Here is a 23,435-nt window from a genome sequence, read left to right as displayed (position 1 = left end):
TGACCTGGTCCCATGGGGACACTGTTAGGACCAGGTAATGGCTCACCAAACCACATTGTGGCAGTGAGAGTGACCTGGTCCCATGGGGACACTGTTAGGACCAGGTAATGACTCACCAAACCACATTGTGGCAGTGAGAGTGACCTGGTCCCATGGGGACACTGTTACGACCAGGTAATGGCTCACTAAACCACATTGTGGCAGTGAGAGTGACCTGGTCCCTTGGGGACACTGTTAGGACCAGGTAATGACTCACCAAACCACATTGTGGCAGTGAGAGTGACCTGGTCCCATGGGGACACTGTTAGGACCAGGTAATGGCTCACCAAACCACATTGTGGCAGTGAGAGTGACCTGGTCCCATGGGGACACTGTTAGGACCAGGTAATGACTCACCAAACCACATTGTGGCAGTGAGAGTGACCTGGTCCCATGGGGACACTGTTAGGACCAGTTAATGGCTCACCAAACCACATTGTGGCAGTGAGAGTGACCTGGTCCCATGGGGGCACTGTTAGGACCAGGTAATGACTCACCAAACCACATTGTGGCAGTGAGAGTGACCTGGTCCCATGGGGACACTGTTAGGACCAGTTAATGGCTCACCAAACCACATTGTGGCAGTGAGAATGACCTGGTCCCATGGGGACACTGTTAGGACCAGGTAATGACTCACCAAACCACATTGTGGCAGTGAGAGTGACCTGGTCCCATGGGGGCACTGTTAGGACCAGTTAATGGCTCACCAAACCACATTGTGGCAGTGAGAGTGACCTGGTCCCATGGGGACACTGTTAAGACCAGGTAATGGCTTAACAAACCACATTGTGGCAGTGAGAGTGACCTAGTCCCATGGGGACACTGTAAGGACCAGGTAATGAATCACCAAACCACATTGTGGCAGTGAGAGTGACCTGGTCCCATGGGGACACTGTTAGGACCAGTTAATGGCTCACCAAACCACATTGTGGCAGTGAGAATGACCTGGTCTGGATCCACTGGCTAAATGTGAAACTGAAGGCAGGGCCAGATTTATCCTCCTTGCTGCCCCAAGGCCAGTTCCTCCATGCACCCCTAACCCATGATCCCTACAAGTCGCTGCTAAATAAGAGGAATATACAGTCACGTCCGCTTTTTGCTATGTCCAAGAGCAGAATAAGATTGCAATTATCTGACATTTTAGGCATTATAACGTTTAGGCATTTCATCTCATTGAAGTGGTTGTAGTGTTTGGAGTCCCCTGGCATTGTCCCTCCATTCATTGCTAAACATTTATTTATTTCATTTATAAAATATTTTAACTGGAAAGATACATTGAGATTTCTCTCGTTTTCAAATATGTCCTGGGTCCACAAAACATTGCATTGATACAATAGGGTACATTAAAATACAAAAACAATATTAATACACAATATATACAAAATTTAACATAGAACAGGTAGGCAATATATAATTAACCATGGCATGTGCATTCTGTTTTGAGGTATGTAGAGAGGGATCTCTTAAAGGACTTTAGGCTTTGGGAAGATTTGAAAGTGTGCGGGAGGTCGTTCCATAATTGCGGTGCTCTGTAGGAAAAGGAGGATCGAGATGCTTTCTTTTTGTATTGAGGTAGACTAAATAAAGTGCTGGTACTGGATCGATGGTTATAGGAGGTGGCAAGAGCTGGGGAGAACATTCTGCTCAGGTAGGGCGGGAGCTTCCCAGAAAAGCTCTTATACATTAAATAAAGGTCCCTGGCCATTCTCAATTCTGCCCCCGCTGGAGGCGTGGCCTCAGCAGAGATTACACACTTCGATCTAACCATAACGATTCCTATCAGCAATGAGCCAATCACAGCCACCCATTCCTGCTCAGGGTAATGTTTCCTCATTAACCCAAGAGTAGATTGGCCACAGGGACTCTCATTGGGCATCAAAACGATAACACTATAGGGTAAGGAACAGTGTTAAAAAACATTTTAGTCCCTGGGCCACCCTTGCCTACCTCCCTGATCCGCCTCCATGCCTGAGATCGTCAATTCTGATGATCTCAGCCAAGGAGTCAGGGTGGGGGATGGAGCAAAACACAGCCCTGAATTGAATTGATGCATCTCTATGGGGGATGTTCAGCATCTCCATGCAGGGCGTAGAGATACTAAATGTCAGTGCTTCTGACTCAGCATTCCCCTACCCTAGCTGTCTGGGTGACAGCCACTAGAGGTGTCCATAAGGAGTATTATAAACAGTGTTTACTGCAAAAAGCCTGAAGACAGTCTATAGACACCACTACATTACGCTGTAATTGTTGTGGTGACTACAGTGTCCCTTTAAACTAGTTAATCCTCGGTTGGGATTCACGCTAGCACCACATTCTATGGAGCTCACTGTGAGTGTATATAGTGATCCTGATGTCTTCACAATGCATAGCAACCATTAGCTGGGTAAGCACTACTCCTATTGGGGCAGTAAACGCCAAGGGAAACAGTTAATTCAAATAAATCTGCATTTATACATTGATCTGGAAATGCAAACATAAAGATTATCACACCGAGTTATTTTCAGAAGCCTTTAAAGTGTTATTGTTTTTTTTTTAATTCTTTATTTTTGGCGTGCATGAAAATATAACAAGTGGGCTCGTCATGCCCCAACAGCGTTGACAAGCATACAAACAGACATTTAACAGCTGGTTGGCATGTGGAATATTCTGCACAATTTTTATATAGAGTAATAGTTGATTAAACTACGCTGCATAAGTATGCATAGTATGGCAGGTTAAGTATAACTGTTGCTTTAGATTAGTTACTGAGTACTAGAAATTATGATTCAATACATGCTGATGTAATCTGTAAACGTATTTAAGCATAGCATTTGTCTGAGTGTAATGATGGTTAATATAAACAGCGAATAACATGCAGGCTTTTGCAGGCTAGTCTCGCTTATCTGTCAGGGTGCTCATACTGATTTTTGAGTATATTAGTACACAGGCTAGTCGTGTTTGTCTACATCGAAGTCATAGGAGTTAAAATAGATTTGTAAATAGGAGAGAGGAAGCAGCATAACATTGCAATAAGGCACATTTAACTATACAAAATTAGACTGGCATCCTGTAACTGCTGAAAAGTGGCAGGAGCTTCTCCCACTGAGTGCAGCCCAGACCTTGAGAGAGAGTCCCTTTGGCAGTTCATGCTGTGGCAGTTCATGCTTATCCAACCTCCGATCTGCAGAGTGTGTGGCATGGTAGGAGTGAGTCCATCGTGTTCAGTGGCAAGAGGGGTGAGTGCTCTCCCCTTGTGAGATTCCATCGTGAGATCCTCAGCTGGATGTAGTTGGATTGCTGTGTTGTCGTGTAGGTCGGCAGGAGTGGCAGCCTTGCTTATTGATGGACCAGGTGGCAGGTCACGACTGCTCGTTGCCGCGGGAGCTGGGAGTCCCCGTCTGTGGATAGGTAAGTTGGTAGCTGCGCTGTAGCGAGGGTCCCCGTTGCTTTTCCGCCGTCTGGACAGCCTCTAGGTATCAGTTTAGCTGTGATCTGGTGGTCCCTGGTTGCGCCGCCATTTTAGGGTTGCCTCCCGTTTCCGCCATTTTGGTCGTGGGGAGCCCCCTCAGGCCCAAGCACTACAGGTCGCGGAGACAGTCTCCTGGGACCGGGATGACCCCTCCGGTCCAAAGGGGGGGGGGGATACGGGGCCCTTACCACGTGGCATCGGAGTTCCAAAGGGAAACCGCAGGGCAGGATAGCGAGGTAGCTGTGCTTATGTGCCTTCTCAGGGGTCAAAACGCTGCTGCTTTACTGCAGGTGAGTAGCTTATTTGCTTTTTATGAGCATAATTGTCGTGAGTCTGCAGGAGCTCGACTTGAATGCGACCTCTCAGCATGGCGGTCGGCCCCGCCCCCTAAAGTGTTATTTTTTTAAGTAGAAAACATAAGGACATAGCATATTCACCAGATTTCTAAACTGGGTCAATTTAGGCCAAAACTTGGAAAAATTCTCTAATTCACTTATTATGTTGTATAATGGGAAATTATATGGTCAATTCTTCTCCATATGTTACAATTGATGTCATTAATGACACTTGATATAATTTTGTTACTCGACGGCAGCCTGAAAATTATAAATGGCAACTTACTGGTAAAATGGTAAAAATAAAGCAAAACAATACAATAATTTGGATATTTACATATTTATTTGCTAAAAACATATATTTATGAAAAGTCCCCATAAAAATGAAGTGATATAATTTAGCGAAACCTTGGAGGCTGCCCAAGTGTTTGAGTAGGTGGTAAGAAACCCAATGAGGGCCATGACAAACACCTCATTTCTACTACTCAATCTTAACCAACCTACTCCATCTAAGCAGTAATTTTCATGAAAATGTCTTGTTAGTTCATAGTTACTCCATTTGAAATGAGTTGTCAGCTGGATGATGGTCTTGGTGTCGGGGGTGTAGAGAGGGCATGTAGGGAGATAGTCTCCTCATTTCCATCCTGTGTTTTGTTGGCTCGTGGGACGAATGTTCCTTTCACGGATCCTTGTACAGCATCCTTTATCTGAGGAAAGGAAAGGATGTTAATTATGGAGGCGTCTGGCAGCATCAGCCATAACTTGTCTTGACAAAGTCTCTAGTGACATCATTAGTAAGCGCCCATTGTGTCATGGTGAATATGTGAAATGGCAATTTTTAGGACATTGTGTTAATGTGCAAATGTTTTTACCGCTGTATAAACAAAGTGATTTAACTCCTACAAGGCAGAGAATTGAGCAGATAGACTGCAGGGTACCATCCATACATCAAAACTGCTTCATTAAGCTAAAGTGGTTTTGGTGGCTAGGCTGTCCTTATAATCTCTCTAGATTTTAGTTGTGAAAAATAAATATGAAATGTATATCCTCAGTCAGTAGTCATACAGTACTGGGCGATGCATTTTCCATATTATCCCTGTCAGAGTGATGTCAGTATTTGTATAATGTGATTTTACTCCTATCTCATTGTCATATTGGAGTTATGTGATATTTCTAGTTACGTGATATTTCTAGTTTCAGAATGGCATCGTAATGATGTCACTAGTTCCATTACCTCTTTCAGAGATACCACTCCTATAAGTCTGCCAGTGCTGGTGACATAAGCCATGCGTAGTCCAAGAAGGTTAAACAGGTCATAAACCTGAGGAGAGATGGGGGTCGACACATAATATATAAATATACAAAATCACATATCTCATGATGATGGACAAGTATGTGTATCATTTCTGCCATTTTCAGATGGGATATGTATGTTCTATTGTATATCCTTACTTCCCTCTACTCGTGTTCAGCTAGTTAGTGTATCTCCTACACCCGACCCCACCTGACTTCCGGACAGGCATATGTTGTCCACCTTTGAAAATTATTACAAGACCGGAAGGCCTTTTTGGATGACTTACTCCACTTCTGCTGAACCATATGGTGTAATCAGACTGGGATGTATGGTGTATTCAGACTGGGCCGCATGTTGTGCTCAGACTGGGCCGCATGTTGTATTCAGACTCATTCCCTTTTGTTCGGTTGTCTGTACCCCCTTGTTCGTCTCCCGAATGGATAGTGTGTGGTTCCCCTTTTTGTACATCTCCGAACATCGACCTCCCCTGGCTGTTAACCACAAATTAGGTGAATAACTCAAGTGCTTTCCCCGGGTATCCACCATTCGTATAACCGAACACATCTGTTCCAGTGCATGGTGGCCATTTTTTCTCCCGAACACAGGTAGCGGTACATGGTCATTGAATGCCTGGAACTATTTTCGGGTCACGCGGTCTTGCGAACCCAGGCAAATATGGTACTGCTGCCCGTTCAACTTTCCGACCAACTAGACAAACAACGTTCAGGAGATAGGAACTACCGACTGGGGGGAGCGTTTGTCGGTTTTCGCACAGGAACCCCCGAAAGAAGACCGGCTGTTGTCCTCAGTTCTCTTGAACTGTTTTGGGCCTTCGCCTCATGGCTGGCCAGTCAGAACTTTACCCGAATGGTGATTCCATTCTACTGAACAATCTAACGCTATTTGGATACATTCCCTAACCCCCATTACCTTCACCCACAAACTACCTCTTACTTATACTAACTAACTAAATCCTCTATAACTACATTCCCTACCCCGTTACCTGCACTCACAAACTCCCTATTACCTATACTAACTAACTAAACCCTCTATAACTACATTCCCTACCCCCATTACTTGCACTCACAAACTACCTCTTACTTATACTAACCAACAAAACCCTCTATAACTACATTCACTAACCCAATTACCTGCACTCACAAACTCTCTATTACCTATACTAACTAACTAAACTCCCAACCCCTTCTCGCTTGCACTCAATTAGCCCTCTCTGACCTGCACTCCCTCCATCATCCCCAGTCATGTTGCCCTAAATTTTTCATTCTTTCATGTAGACTCACCTGGTACAGAGTCTGCTTTTCGACCAGTCGGTACGGAGCCGAGTCAATGTTTAACACTTCCATGGATACTACCTCGTTCAGCTGCTGGCATTCCCACTCTTCCACCTGAAACACACACTCACTATGAACTCCCCATCCACAGTCCCGTTCCATCCAAGTGAAAGATCCCAGGTTACACAGAACTCAGTAGGGCACAAGGATTCAGATGCATTTATTTGAAAACCAATTCTAAACAGCATTTAGTCTTTAGAGCACTACTCCCCCCTCTAGTTCTAGCATTCATTGTCTACATGCAGGGAAATTAATATTTACCAGGGCTCCATCAGGTCCCTCTACATCTATACAGATGGACTGCAAATGGCGACATTCCGTCCTTCCATACTCTACTACAACCTTTGCAGGTCAAACTGCATGACGAGAGTGAGCTTCCTGCAAAGCCCTATATAATCTATAGAACTGGAGATAAACTCCTATTTACATCTCTGAGAAAAATCAGTAATAAGACTGTAACAAAAGTCAATATTTGTTTAAATGATGAACGAATAACTGAAAAATTACAATACTGTAAAATTACGGTTGTTTATTTTTTTTTACACATCCCTGAATCCTGTGTTTATGAGCTACCTATGCATCTCATGTTTCAGATAAAAAAATAATACTTTTATTTGGAAATTACTTAATAAAAAATATACGTGTTACAATCTAGAGCCGATATTTCATTATTTCTTCTGGTTTACTCACTAATTTCAGGTATTGGCTCCGGAATTTGCTGGGTCGTCTCTTACGCCCTTCGCTGCGTGGTTTTGTTACCTGTAAAGGCAATGATGTTATGCCATTTGTCGTCATACTACGCCGAGTATGAGTGCTTATTAATATTACAGCCTCACCTCCTCACTGTCATAAGGCACTGTGTCTTGGACACTATACGCGGAGTCCACAGCTTCCGACGTGTCTGAAGAAACAGAGAAACAGGAGATAGAATGCACTCATCCTGTGTGTTCTAACCTAAGCTAATACACCCACTCACACTCTCTGCTTCACTTACACTCATCCTCACCCTGACTGGTTACAGATTGATATCCCCACTCACCCTCACCCTGACTGACTTCACTTACATTGATACCCCCACTCACCGTCACCCTGACTGACTTCACTTACAATGATACCCCCACTCACCGTCACCCTGACTGACTTCACTTTGATTGATAAACCCACTCACCATGACCAACTTCACTTACATTGATACTCCCACTCACCCTCACCCTGACTGACTTCATTTACATTGATACGCCCACTCACCCTGACTGACTTCACTTACATTGATACTCCCACTCACCCTCACCCTGACTGACTTCACTTACATTGATACCCCCACTCACCCTGACCAACTTCACTTACATTGATACCCCCACTCACCCTCACTGACTTAATTTACATTGATACCCCCACTCACCCTGACTGACTTCACTTACATTGATACTCCCACTCACCCTCACCCTGACTGACTTCACTTACATTGATACTCCCACTCACTCTCACCCTGACTGACTTCATTTACATTGATACCCCCACTCACCCTCACCCTGACTGACTTCATTTACATTGATACTCCCACTCACCCTCACCCTGACTGACTTCATTTACATTGATACGCCCAATCACCCTGACTGACTTCACTTACATTGATACTCCCACTCACCCTCACCCTGACTGACTTCACTTACATTGATACCCCCACTCACCCTGACCAACTTCACTTACATTGATACTCCCACTCACCCTCACCCTGACTGACTTCATTTACATTGATACGCCCACTCACCCTGACTGACTTCACTTACATTGATACCCCCACTCACCCTCACCCTGACTGACTTCACTTACATTGATACCCCCACTCACCGTCACCCTGACTGACTTCACTTACAATGATACCCCCACTCACCGTCACCCTGACTGACTTCACTTTGATTGATAAACCCACTCACCATGACCAACTTCACTTACATTGATACTCCCACTCACCCTCACCCTGACTGACTTCACTTACATTGATACCCCCACTCACCCTGACCAACTTCACTTACATTGATACCCCCACTCACCCTCACTGACTTAATTTACATTGATACCCCCACTCACCCTGACTGACTTCACTTACATTGATACTCCCACTCACCCTCACCCTGACTGACTTCACTTACATTGATACTCCCACTCACTCTCACCCTGACTGACTTCATTTACATTGATACCCCCACTCACCCTCACCCTGACTGACTTCATTTACATTGATACTCCCACTCACCCTCACCCTGACTGACTTCATTTACATTGATACGCCCACTCACCCTGACTGACTTCACTTACATTGATACTCCCACTCACCCTCACCCTGACTGACTTCACTTACATTGATACCCCCACTCACCCTGACCAACTTCACTTACATTGATACTCCCACTCACCCTCACCCTGACTGACTTCATTTACATTGATACGCCCACTCACCCTGACTGACTTAACTTACAATGATACCCCCACTCACCCTCACCCTGACTGACTTCACTTTGATTGATAAACCCACTCACCCTCACCCTGACTGACTTCACTTACATTGATACCCCCACTCACCCTGACCAACTTCACTTACATTGATACCCCCACTCACCCTCACCCTGACTGACTTCATTTACATTGATACCCCCACTCACCCTGACTGACTTCACTTACATTGATACTCCCACTCACCCTCACCCTGACTGACTTCACTTACATTGATACTCCCACTCACTCTCACCCTGACTGACTTCATTTACATTGATACCCCCACTCACCCTCACCCTGACTGACTTCATTTACATTGATACTCCCACTCACCCTCACCCTGACTGACTTCATTTACATTGATACGCCCACTCACCCTGACTGACTTCACTTACATTGATACTCCCACTCACCCTCACCCTGACTGACTTCACTTACATTGATACCCCCACTCACCCTGACCAACTTCACTTACATTGATACTCCCACTCACCCTCACCCTGACTGACTTCATTTACATTGATACGCCCACTCACCCTGACTGACTTAACTTACAATGATACCCCCACTCACCCTCACCCTGACTGACTTCACTTTGATTGATAAACCCACTCACCCTCACCCTGACTGACTTCACTTACATTGATACCCCCACTCACCCTGACCAACTTCACTTACATTGATACCCCCACTCACCCTCACCGACTTCCTTTACATTGATACCCCCACTCACTCTCACCCTGACTGACTTCACTTACATTTATACTCACACTCATCCTGCCTGTCCTCATCAACTCTAACACACACTCACCCTGCCTGTCATCTACTCTAACACAGTCACTCAAGCTCACCCTGTCTGTCCTCATCTACTCTAACACACTCACCCTGACTGACTTCACTTACATTGATACCCCCACTCACCCTCACTGACTCACCGTGACTGACTTCACTTACATTGATACCCCCACTCACCCTCACCCTGACTGACTTCACATTTATACCCCCACTCACCCTCACCCTGACTGACTTCACTTACATTTATACTCACACTCACCCTGCCTGTCATCTACTCTAACACAGTCATTCACACTCACCCTGTCTGTCCTCATCTACTCTAACACACTCACCCTGACTGACTCACTCTGACCGATTTTCCATTGATTCCCCCACTCACACTCACTCTGCCTGCCCTTATCTACTCGAATACATTCACTCACACTCACCCTGCCTGCAGAGGCATAACTAGAAATCACAGGGACACGGCGTGAAAATTGCCCTGGGGCCCCCTGCATACGTCTACCCCAAGCCACCCCCCCTGTACGTCTGCTCTCCCACTCCCATACATTGCGCCCCCACCACATGCAGACACACACATAGACACACACGCACATACATACAAACTCACACACATACATACATAAACACACACACACACACACAGAGACACATACATACACACACACATACACATACACACACACATACAGACATACACACACACAAACACAGACAGACAGACACATACATACATACAAACAAACACACACACACACAAACACAGACAGACAGACACATACATACATACAAACAAACACACACAAAATGGTTTAGTCACCCTTCTGTTTCCTACCTTTTAGATGCAAGAGGGTGACTTTTCTGGGGTCCAGAGGTGGTTCAGCCTGATGGGAGTCAGAGTTTCAACTCTGACTCCCTCCTCCTTCCTCCCACATGGCCCCCGGTGGTTGCTGGGAGGAAGCGACTTCCTCCTAGCTGTGAAGTCATCGCAGGGGGCCCGGTCGTGCTGTTAAAAGCGCTGCTGCGCTGACTGGGCTCACTGGAAATACATTTCCATCTGGTGGCCCTACCAGAGTGGACCACCCGATGGGCCCCTTCAATGCGGCCCCAGTAGCTCTACCGTGCTGGCTGGGACCCCAACACATGTTGGCGGGCACCCGGTCACAGCTGCGACCCCTGCGACCCCTGCGACCGCGATAGTTCCGCCACTGCCTGCCTGCCCTTATCTATATTGAGTCTAGTGCTTAGTGAATGAAGTTAATTCCTATAGACAGAGAGTGCAAGACAAGGAGTAACACTCAGCAGTTAAGGGATTATAAAAGAAGGTAGACAAGATTGACACAGAATATCACCTGTTCTTGGCAGTCTGGGTCTTGATGATCCATTCTCTCCCATAGACTGAAATAAATCAAATGTAATATAATATGTTACCTTCTCCTCCCAAGCAATAGCGTTGTTTAATATTTTAATTTCACTTACCATCACTTCTAACCGATTGAATGCCTTCTTACCAAAACACACCATCTCTACACAACACAACACACCACCATTCACCACACCATCTCTACAACATACATCACCACACACCACACCATCTCTACACACCACACCACATCACCATTCACCACACCATCTCTACAACATACATCACAACAAACAACACCATCTCTACATCACCACACACAACACCACATCACCACACCATCTCTACACAGCATATCACCATTCACCACACCATCGCTACACCACAGCACCGTTCACCACACCATACATCATCATTCACCACACCATCTCTACACACCACATCACCATTTACCACACACCACACCATACACCACACCATCTCTATACACCACCACACCATTTCTTCACAACACACTACACCACCATTCACCACACCATCTCTACACCACATACCATACCACCATTCACCACCTCTACACCACACACCAACCTACCATTCACCACACCATCTCTACACCACACCACCATTGTAGAATATTGCATATTCTATGTTTCTATTGATTAGGTTTGGATGTCTGAATTGACATAAGTAACATGGTATTAATAAGTCACAAAGCTTTCTTTGTCTGAGTAGTCTGGAATGTGGATTGGGGGTCTTGTCCTTATATGGATAGGGTTATATTCTGATGTCATTATGGGCATATCTATATAGAATAGGGGACAAAGGACTCATTTAACACACCTGCTACCCATTCACACCTGACCTTGTAACACTAACGAGTCACATACCACTGTTATACAGGCTGTACACTTACTACTTTACATTGTAGCAGAGTATAATTTATTCAGTGTTGTCACATGAAAAGATATAATAAAATATTTACAAAAATGTGAGGGGGGTATTCACTTTTGTGAGATAATGTACATTGAAACACTTATTTCAATCATCCTGAAAACACACACAGAAGAAGGAATTTATTACAACCAATCACCACACACCACACCACCATCTCTACACAACACCCACCATTCACCTCACCATCTCTACACAACAACACCATCTCTACACCACACCATCATCTCTACACAACACCACCCTTCACCACACCATCTCTACACCACACCACCATCTCTACACAACACCACCCGTCACCACACCATCTCTACACAACACCATCATCTCTACACAACACCAACATCTCTACATAACACCACCATCATCTCTACACAACACCACACCATCTCTACACAACACCACTGTAACAGATCCTTCCAACTTAGTCTTTTCTTTTGTTCGGTTCATGCCTCTGTTCGCCTGATTTCGTGCGAAGTCCGTATGTGAAATGTAGGTGGCCGCCATTTCAGGACTTTACACGTGGTCGCGGCCATCTTGTGTGCGAACAGCGGTGTTTGCCTGTAACCGCATGGAACTAAAAACGGATACGCAAACAGGCGAACACCGCTGAGTCCTCCAGACCTCCACAAGTTCGCACAGAAACTACCGAACACCCCACCATTCGGTAGTTATACTCAGTCACCTATGGGGATTTCAGCGAACCCCGCGATTCGGATGGATGACAAGATTTTCATGCCGTTTTACCGTGCGAACAGAGACCGACCGCAAGGCCAAAACTCATGGAACTATTTTCGGCTAGTTGGTCTGTGCGGTCGGTCAAAACTTTGAAACTCTGTAACTCCCGAACCGTTCACCCAATCGGGCTGATTTTTGGACAGAGTGTTCCCCGAACGAAGATCTCTCAAGCGGTGCCGGATTTAAAGGTGTACCCCCTGTTTTTGGGGTACATCCAGAACTGGGGCAAAATATTGTATGTTCTAATTGTATTATGTGGTTATCTGAGGGGAGGAGACGTGGGGGTGTTACCCTGTGCATAATTGGTTGTTTTCATCCTCCCCCTGGGAGTGTCCTGTGTGTACCCTTTTCTAATAAAAAGCAGGCTGGGTGTCCCAGTCCTCAGTTCATCTTGACCCTTCATAACGTAGCCTCGTCTCGTTCTTGAAAGGGGATTGTTTGGGAAGGTTATTCTGTTCCTGTTGCAGCTGAACCTGATTTTCGCTCTGGATATCGTGGATGGGATTATATCAGCCTACTTCTCCACAGCAGCTTGCAGGGAAAAAGGACGTCTCCAACGGCAGAAACCCTCTCTCTATCTGGGTAGCCGTTACAACCACCATTCACCACACCATCTCTACACACCACCATCATCTCTACACAACACCACCATCTCTACACAACACCACCACCATCTCTACACAACACCACAATTCACCACACCATCTCTACACAACACCACCATCTCTACACAACACCACAATTCACCACACCATCTCTACACAACACCACCATCTCTACACAACACCACAATTCACCACACCATCTCTACACAACACCACCATCTCTACACAACACCACAATTCACCACACCATCATATCTACACCACACCACCATTCACCAGATCATCTCTACACCACACCACCATTCACCACACCATCTCTACACACCACCATCTCTACACCACACCAACTCTACGCCACACCAACTCTACACCACACATCACCAATCACTACACACCACACCACCATTCACCACGTATCATAACACCCCGATGCCAGTTCTCACACCACCTACTATGGAACAGTGCACATATAAAAATACTGTTTTAAATCTTAAAAGGCCCACTTCTACTTCACAGTAGCCTAATATTGGTGGCTGTATACCGTACATTAAGCTGTATACTGTACATAAAGTTGCATGCAATACATTAAGCTATATACCATACATTAAGTTGTATACTATACATTAGGCTGTATATTGTACATTAAGCATGCGCAGCCACCAGCGGGGGATACCTAATGCGCGTGCGCAGCAATGCCGCGCACGCGCATTAGACATAGGCTTTCAATACTTACTTTGTCTCTCACATTGGAATTAGTGTAGGACCCACGGATATTGGGGTACTGTGATGTAATTAGTGTAGGATCCATGGATATTGGGGTACTGTTACGTGATTAGTGTAGGACCCACAGATATTGGGGTACTGTGATGTAATTAGTGTAGGATCCATCGATATTGTGGTACTGTGATGTAATTAGTGTAGGGCCCACGGATATTGGGGTACTGTGATGTAATTAGTGTAGGACCCACGGATATTGGGGTACTGTGATGTAATTAGTGTAGGATCCACGGATATTGGGGTACTGTGGTGTAATTAGTGTAGGATCCACGGATATTGGGGTACTGTGGTGTAATTAGTGTAGGATCCACTGATTTTGGGGTACTGTGATGTAATTAGTGTAGGACCCACGGATATTGGGGTGCTGTGATATAATTAGTGTAGGATCCACGGATATTGGGGTACTGTGATGTAATTAGTGTAGGATCCACCGATATTGGGGTACTGTGATGCAATTAGTATAGGATCCACATATATTGGGGTACTGTGACGTAATTAGTGTAGGACCCACGGATATTGGGGTACTGTGTAGAATCCACTGATATTGGGGTACTGTGATGTAATTAGTGTAGGATCCATCGATATTGTGGTACTGTGATGGAATTAGTGTAGGGCCCACTGATATTGGGGTACTGTGATGTAATTAGTGTAGGACCACTGATATTGGGGTACTGTGATGTAATTAGTGTAGGACCCACTGATATTGGGGTACTGTGATGTAATTAGTGTAGGACCCACTGATATTGGGGTACTGTGATGTAATTAGTGTAGGGCCCACTGATATTGGGGTACTGTGATGTAATTAGTGTAGGACCCATGGATATTGAGGTACTGTGATGTAATTAGTGTAGGACCCACGGATATTGGGGTACTGTGATGTAATTAGTGTAGGATCCACCGATATTGGGGTACTGTGATGCAATTAGTGTAGGATCCACATATATTGGGGTACTGTGACATAATTAGTGTAGGACCCACGGATATTGGGGTACTGTGATGTAATTAGTGTAGGACCCACTGATATTGGGGTACTGTGATGTAATTAGTGTAGGGCCCACTGATATTGGGGTACTGTGATGTAATTAGTGTAGGACCCATGGATATTGAGGTACTGTGATGTAATTAGTGTAGGACCCACGGATATTGGGGTACTGTGATGTAATTAGTGTAGGATCCACCGATATTGGGGTACTGTGATGCAATTAGTGTAGGATCCACATATATTGGGGTACTGTGACATAATTAGTGTAGGACCCACGGATATTGGGGTACTGTGATGTAATTAGTGTAGGATCCATCGATATTGTGGTACTGTGATGTAATTAGTGTAGGGCCCACTGATATTGGGGTACTGTGATGTAATTAGTGTAGGACCCACGGATATTGGGGTACTGTGATGTAATTAGTGTAGGACCCACTGATATTGGGGTACTGTGATGTAATTAGTGTAGGACCCATGGATATTGGGGTACTGTGATATAATTAGTGTAGGGCCCACTGATATTGGGGTACTGTGACATAATTAGTGTAGGACCCACGGATATTGGGGTACTGTGATGTAATTAGTGTAGGATCCATCGATATTGTGGTACTGTGATGTAATTAGTGTAGGGCCCACTGATATTGGGGTACTGTGATGTAATTAGTGTAGGGCCCACTGATATTGGGGTACTGTGATGTAATTAGTGTAGAATCCACTGATATTGGGGTACTGTGATGTAATTAGTGTAGGATCCATCGATATTGTGGTACTGTGATGTAATTAGTTTAGGGCCCACTGATATTGGGGTACTGTGATGTAATTAGTGTAGGACCACTGATATTGGGGTACTGTGATGTAATTAGTGTAGGACCCACTGATATTGGGGTACTGTGATGTAATTAGTGTAGGACCCATGGATATTGGGGTACTGCGATATAATTAGTGTAGGGCCCACTGATATTGGGGTACTGTGATGTAATTAGTGTAGGACCCACGGATATTGGCGTACTGTGATGTAATTAGTGTAGGACCCATGGATATTGGGGTACTGAGATGTGATTAGTGAAGGATCAACGGATATTGGGGTACTGTGACATAATTAGTGTAGGACCCACGGATATTGGGGTACTGTGATGTAATTAGTGTAGGATCCATCGATATTGTGGTACTGTGATGTAATTAGTGTAGGGCCCACTGATATTGGGGTACTGTGATGTAATTAGTGTAGGACCCACGGATATTGGGGTACTGTGATGTAATTAGTGTAGAATCCACTGATATTGGGGTACTGTGATGTAATTAGTGTAGGATCCATCGATATTGTGGTACTGTGATGTAATTAGTGTAGGGCCCACTGATATTGGGGTACTGTGATGTAATTAGTGTAGGGCCCACTGATATTGGGGTACTGTGATGTAATTAGTGTAGGATCCATCGATATTGTGGTACTGTGATGTAATTAGTGTAGGGCCCACTGATATTGGGGTACTGTGATGTAATTAGTGTAGGGCCCACTGATATTGGGGTACTGTGATGTAATTAGTGTAGAATCCACTGATATTGGGGTACTGTGATGTAATTAGTGTAGGATCCATCGATATTGTGGTACTGTGATGTAATTAGTGTAGGGCCCACTGATATTGGGGTACTGTGATGTAATTAGTGTAGGACCACTGATATTGGGGTACTGTGATGTAATTAGTGTAGGACCCACTGATATTGGGGTACTGTGATGTAATTAGTGTAGGACCCATGGATATTGGGGTACTGTGATATAATTAGTGTAGGGCCCACTGATATTGGGGTACTGTGTTGTAATTAGTGTAGGACCCACGGATATTGGCGTACTGTGATGTAATTAGTGTAGGACCCATGGATATTGGGGTACTGTGATGTGATTAGTGTAGGATCCACGGATATTGGGGTACTGTGACATAATTAGTGTAGGACCCACGGATATTGGGGTACTGTGATGTAATTAGTGTAGGATCCATCGATATTGTGGTACTGTGATGTAATTAGTGTAGGGCCCACTGATATTGGGGTACTGTGATGTAATTAGTGTAGGACCCACGGATATTGGGGTACTGTGATGTAATTAGTGTAGAATCCACTGATATTGGGGTACTGTGATGTAATTAGTGTAGGATCAATCGATATTGTGGTACTGTGATGTAATTAGTGTAGGGCCCACTGATATTGGGGTACTGTGATGTAATTAGTGTAGGGCCCACTGATATTGGGGTACTGTGATGTAATTAGTGTAGGACCCACTGATATTGGGGTACTGTGATATAATTAGTGTAGGGCCCACGGATATTGGGGTACTGTGATGTAATTAGTGTAGGGCCAACTGATATTGGGGTACTGTGATGTAATTAGTGTAGGACCACTGATATTGGGGTACTGTGATATAATTAGTGTAGGGCCCACTGATATTGGGGTACTGTGATGTAATTAGTGTAGGACCCACGGATATTGGGGTACTGTGATGTAATTAGTGTAGAATCCACTGATATTGGGGTACTGTGATGTAATTAGTGTAGGATCCATCGATATTGTGGTACTGTGATGTAATTAGTGTAGGGCCCACTGATATTGGGGTACTGTGATGTAATTAGTGTAGGGCCCACTGATATTGGGGTACTCTGATGTAATTAGTGTAGGACCCACTGATATTGGGGTACTGTGATGTAATTAGTGTAGGACCCACTGATATTGGGGTACTGTGATGTAATTAGTGTAGGACCCACGGATATTGGGGTACTGTGATATAATTAGTGTAGGGCCCACTGATATTGGGGTACTGTGATGTATTTAGTGTAGGACCCATGGATATTGGCGTACTGTGATGTAATTAGTGTAGGACCCACTGATATTGGGGTATTGTGATGTAATTAGTGTATGATCCACGGATATTGGGGTACCGTGATGTGATTAGTGTATGATCCACGGATATTGGGGTACTGTGATGTGATTAGTGTATGATCCACGGATATTGGGGTACTGTGATGGGATTAGTGTAGGATCCACGGATATTGGGGTACTGTGATGTAATTAGTGTAGGATCCACAGATATTGGGGTACTGTGATGTGATTAGTGTAGGATCCACTGATATTGGGGTACTGTGATGTAATTAGTGTAGGATCCACGGATATTGGGGTACTGTGATATAATTAGTGTAGGACCCTCTGATATTGGGGTACTGTGATATAATTAGTGTAGGGCCCACTGATATTGGGGTACTGTGATGTCATTAGTGTACGACCCACTGATATTGGGGTACTGTGATGTAATTAGTGTAGGATCCACGGATATTGGGGTACTGTGATGTAATTAGTGTAGGATCCACGGATATTGGGGTACTGTGATGTAGCAGTGAACTTAACACAATATGGCCGTATGGTGGAACTGAATCCCCATATTAGTTTGCTGAGATAGGGGATTATAAGTAGCCTTATAAATAGTTAAACTATTTTATGTATGCTCTGTTCCTTAATTTGTATTATATATACATTTTGGTCACTACGGCAGCACCATTCCTGCAAAATGAATGTTCCGGGTGTGTCCCCAATTCCCTTTTTGTCTTTATCACCTACTGTCATGCCACTGCCACTCAGCCTCTTACAATCTCGCATCTGTCTTTACAACACACAACACTCTCACACTCTCACAGACATCCATTCATCCAGCTTTAGCTCTCACACTTACCACCACACAAACGTACAAATCCTGCTGATTCCACTGAAAAACATTGCCCGCATCCACCCCTTTCTCACTCAAGATACTGCTAAGGAGATGTTCATAATCTAGTAATTTCTCGCATAGATTACTGGTATTCTCTCCTAATTGGCCTTCTATCTCACAAGCCTTTTTCTTGCTCTCTCCTAAAAGGCCACACTCCACGCTCACCTCCAATTCTGTTACTTTCCCTCCTTGTTGTTTGTTCCCCTTGATGTCCTTCCTATTGTGTCTTTATACTTACCTCCTCTAGACGGTAAGCTCATCTGAGCAGGGTCCTCGTCTACCTATTGTTCCTGTAACGTTTTGTTATTGTCTTATTTATAGTTAAATTTCCTCCTTTATAATATTGTAAAGCGCTGCGGAATAAGTAGGCGCTATAAAAATGCCAATATTAATAATAATAATGTATAAAACAGATAAAATTCCTTTCTTGTAATACTTTTTTTATTGGACTGACAGAATTTTTCATTGACAAGCTTTATACTTGAGAAAGGGAAGGTTCTCCCGAAAGCTTGTCATTAAAAAATTATGTTAGTCCAATAAAAAAGGTATTACAAGATACGAATTTTATCTGTTTTTTTTACATCTACATCACTGGACTAATAAGGCTACAATCTCTACTTAATAATAATAACAAAGATACAAACTTATCAACGGACATCGCAATACCAGTACGATTTCTTCATTAATGTTCATTATCATTTTCACCTCACCCTATCTCGCCAACACATTCATTCTGTTTCTTACATTTACAGTAAGGCTGCAATCTAGGTTTTCTGTTCCACCCCGATTAAGCATGAATTGAATTCTCCGCTCCGTACTAAGCTGATCTGACAACATCTTGCTCAGGGTCTTCCGACTGACCGTGCCTAGGAGAATCTTGGATTCTAAAGGAAAGGTAAGAAAGCAACGAGTCAAAAGAGGAGAAACTGACATGAAGATTTAAAAAAATGTCTGAAATGGGAAAAATAAAAAGATGGAAAAGATGGATTTGATAGGTATAGTTATTTTTTTACAAAATATGTATTTATATAGACACTTTAACATATATAGAGGAGGGAATGGAGAAGGTAAGCGTTGAGATAAGATACAGATGAGGAAATGGAGAAGGTAAGTGATGGGATAGGATACCGAGGAGAGAATGGAGAAGGTAGGAGATGAGATAAGAGACAGAGGAGGGAATGGAGAAGGTAAGTGATGGGATAGGATAACGAGGAGGGAATGGAGAAGGTAGGTAATGGGATAAGATACAGAGGAGGAAATGGAGAAGGTAAAAGTTGAGATAAGATACAGAGGAGGTAATGGAGAAGGTAGGAGATGAGATAAGATACAGAGGAGGGAATGGAGAAGGTAAGTGATGGGATAGGATAACGGGGAGGGAATGGAGAAGGTAGGTAATGGGATAAGATACAGAGGAGGAATTGGAGAAGGTAAAAGTTGAGATAAGATACAGAGGAGGTAATGGAGAAGGTAAGTGATGGGATAGGATACTGAGGAGGGAATGGAGAAGGTAAGTGATAGGATAAAATACAGAGGAGGGAATGGAGAAGGTAGGAGATGGGATAAGATACACAGGAGGAAATGGAGAAGGTAAGTGATGGGACAGGATACCGAGGAGGGAATGGAGAAGGTAAGTGATGGGATAGGATACGAGGAGAGAATGGAGGAGGTAAGTGATAGGATAAAATACAGAGGAGGGAATGGAGAAGGTAGGAGATGGGATAAGATACACAGGAGGAAATGGAGAAGGTAAGTGAGGGAATGGAGAAGGTAGGAGATGAGATAAGATACAAAGGAGGGAATGGAGAAGGTAAGTGATGGAATAGGATACCGCGGAGGGAATGGAGAAAGTAAGTGATAGATAGGATACCGAGGAGGGAATGGAGAAGGTAGGAGATGAGATAAGATACAGAGGAGGGAATGGAGAAGGTAAGTGATGGCATAAGATACCGAGGAGGGAATGGAGAAGGTAGGAGATGGGATAAGATACAGAGGAGGAAATGGAGAAGGTAAGAGTTGAGATAAGATACAGAGGAGGGAATAGAGAAGGCAAGTGATGGGATAGGATACCGAGGAGAGAATGGAGAAGGTAAGTGATGGGATAGGATACCGAGGAGGGATTGAAGAAGGTAGGAGATGAGAAAAGATACAGAGGAGGTTATGGAGAAGGTAAGTGATGGGATAGGATACCGAAGAGGGAATGGAGAAGGTAAGAGATGGGATAAGATACAGAGGAGGGAATGGAGAAGGTAAGAGATGGGAGAAGATACCGAGGATGGATGTGGAAATATACAGGGGAGATAGATGGGGTAATATACAGAGGAGAGAATGGAGAAGGTAGGAGATGGGATAAGATACCGAGATGGATATGGATAAAGGAGATGGGATAAGATACTGGGGAGAGAATAGAGAAGGTAGGAGATGGGATAAGATACTGAGATTGAAATGGAGAAAGTAGGAGATGGTAGAAGATACTGAGGAGAGAATGGAAAAGTTAGGAGATGGGATAAGATACCGAGGTAATATACAGAGGAGAGAATGGAGAAGGTAGGAGATGGGATAAGATACCGAGGTAATATACAGTGGAGAGAATGGAGAAGGTAGGAGATGGGATAAGATACCGAGATGGATATGGAGAAAGGAGGAGATGGTAGAAGATACTTAGGAGAGAATGGAGAAGATAGGAGACGGGATAAGATACCAAGATGGAAATTGAGAAAGTAGGAGATGGGAGAATATACTGAGGAGAGAATGGAGAAGTTAGGAGATGGGATAAGATACCGAGGTAATAGACAGAGGAGAGAATGGAGAAGGTAGGGGATGGGATAAGATACCGAGGAAATATACAGAGGAGAGAATGGAGAAGGTAGGAGAAGAGGTGAGCTTTATTAAAGAACCTTCTGCATCCACAATGGGAAACTGTCTGAGTTCTGATGTTTTGAGCAGATTTCGAACATCCTTGTATTTAAAGCCCTTCACCAGGTAGAGCAGGTCTGTTATCATGAAATCTTCTGCACTGATATCATGGGCACTGTGGAGAAATCCAACACAAAGATCACTAACTGGCTTACTCTCAAACACTCTCACAGTCACCCAACCTATCACGGTACTATTGTGCAACCTCTCATCCATTCTTTCATATGATTAGTTCTACTTTTATGCAATTAACTGGTTTACTCTATCCCAGCACTAACTAGCATGATCCTACCCACTCATTCATTATACTAAAGAGTGCACTACTCCCAACTCTATCAAACTACTAACTAGCATGTTCCTACATACTATAAAACACTACTAATTATTAACTTCCAACCCACTTTATCACACCACGAACTAGCAAACAATTGTACACATGGCTTCAGGTTTGCGCAGGTAACAAGACCAAATAGTCTTATGTCTGACCTGCTTCTTCCCATGGTGAGCTTCGGTAGATACGGCAGTTTCTTAATAATTATGATGAGGTCAAAGAAGGAATTCTGGCAGCTTTGGCTGATGGCATTGGCTATAAGAACAGCAATTAGCACAGGCAAAATATGAGACATCTGTCCTGTAAGCTCAAACACTAGCAGAGCGGTGGAAATAGTTTGCGTCACGGCCCCAGAATAGGCTGCAGCCCCTGAAGATACAGAAATAAATGTTCCCAATTAGTGTGGACAATGATTTAATGGAGAGCAGTGTGAGTAATAGAGATAGGAGATAGAACATCAACAGAGGTAGTAAGAACAGTGACAGACATAATGCAGGGAGGAAACAGTGACAGACATTGTATACAAAATGTAACATAGAACAGGTAGGAAATATATAATCAACCATGACAGGTGCATTCTGTTTTGAGGTATGTAGAGAGAGATCTCTTAAAGGACTTTAAGCTTAGGGAAGATTTTAAATTGTGCGGGAGGTTGTTCCACAATTGCGGCCCTCTGTAGGAGAAGGAGGATCGGGACGCTTTCTTTTTGTATTGAGGTAGACTAAATAAAGTGCTGGTACTGGATCGGAGGTTAAAGGCGGTGGGAACAGCCGGGGAAAGCATTGTGTTCAGGTAGGGTGGGAGCTTCCCAGAAAAGCTCTTAAACACAAGGCTGGAAAGATGAAGGGTGCGTCGGGATTCCAGCGACAGCCAGTTTAGTTCTTTTAGCATGTCGCAATGGTGGGTCCTGTAATTACATTGTAGCACAAATCGGCAGAACGAGTTATACAATGTGTTGAGTTTATTAAGGTGGGTTTGCGATGCATATACTACATCCCCATAATCAATGATTGGCATCAGCATTTGCTGTACAATATTTTCCTTTACTGTAGGGCTTAGGCAGGATTTATTTCTGTACAGGGCACCTAGTTTTGGATAAAGTTTAGATGCAAGTTTTTCTATGTGGAGGCCAAAAGATAGATTGGGGGTGTAACAACATACCCAAGTATTTGAAAAAGTGGACTGCGGTCAGTGTGTCATTTTAATTTGTTTTAATGGATAGGTGGGAATTGTGTAATTTGTGTAATTTAGGTACTGTTCCAAAG

At 44.0% G+C, this 23,435-nt stretch overlaps 1 protein-coding gene across 1 annotated transcript in view; it reads right to left on the bottom strand.

Annotated features, from left to right (window-relative positions):
- Nucleotides 1-4,146: 4,146 nt before the first annotated feature.
- The window catches only part of LOC134603721 (chloride channel protein ClC-Kb-like), an 83,128-nt gene continuing 63,839 nt past the window's right edge, over nt 4,147-23,435 (bottom strand). Inside the window, exons 14-22 of the mRNA XM_063449900.1 lie at nt 22,326-22,539; nt 21,821-21,954; nt 19,671-19,810; nt 11,112-11,157; nt 7,305-7,369; nt 7,159-7,227; nt 6,418-6,522; nt 5,057-5,143; nt 4,147-4,529 (exon numbers count right to left, since the gene is read on the bottom strand). Coding sequence (XP_063305970.1) covers nt 4,395-4,529; nt 5,057-5,143; nt 6,418-6,522; nt 7,159-7,227; nt 7,305-7,369; nt 11,112-11,157; nt 19,671-19,810; nt 21,821-21,954; nt 22,326-22,539 — 995 coding nt within the window. The 3' untranslated portion in view covers nt 4,147-4,394. The remainder of the gene's footprint in view (nt 4,530-5,056; nt 5,144-6,417; nt 6,523-7,158; nt 7,228-7,304; nt 7,370-11,111; nt 11,158-19,670; nt 19,811-21,820; nt 21,955-22,325; nt 22,540-23,435) is intronic.

This window comes from Pelobates fuscus, chromosome 3 (assembly GCF_036172605.1).
Source record: "Pelobates fuscus isolate aPelFus1 chromosome 3, aPelFus1.pri, whole genome shotgun sequence".
NCBI lineage: Eukaryota > Metazoa > Chordata > Amphibia > Anura > Pelobatidae > Pelobates > Pelobates fuscus.
The sequence above is the reverse complement of the archived record's forward strand: the minus strand, read 5'-3'. Positions and strand labels throughout refer to the sequence as shown.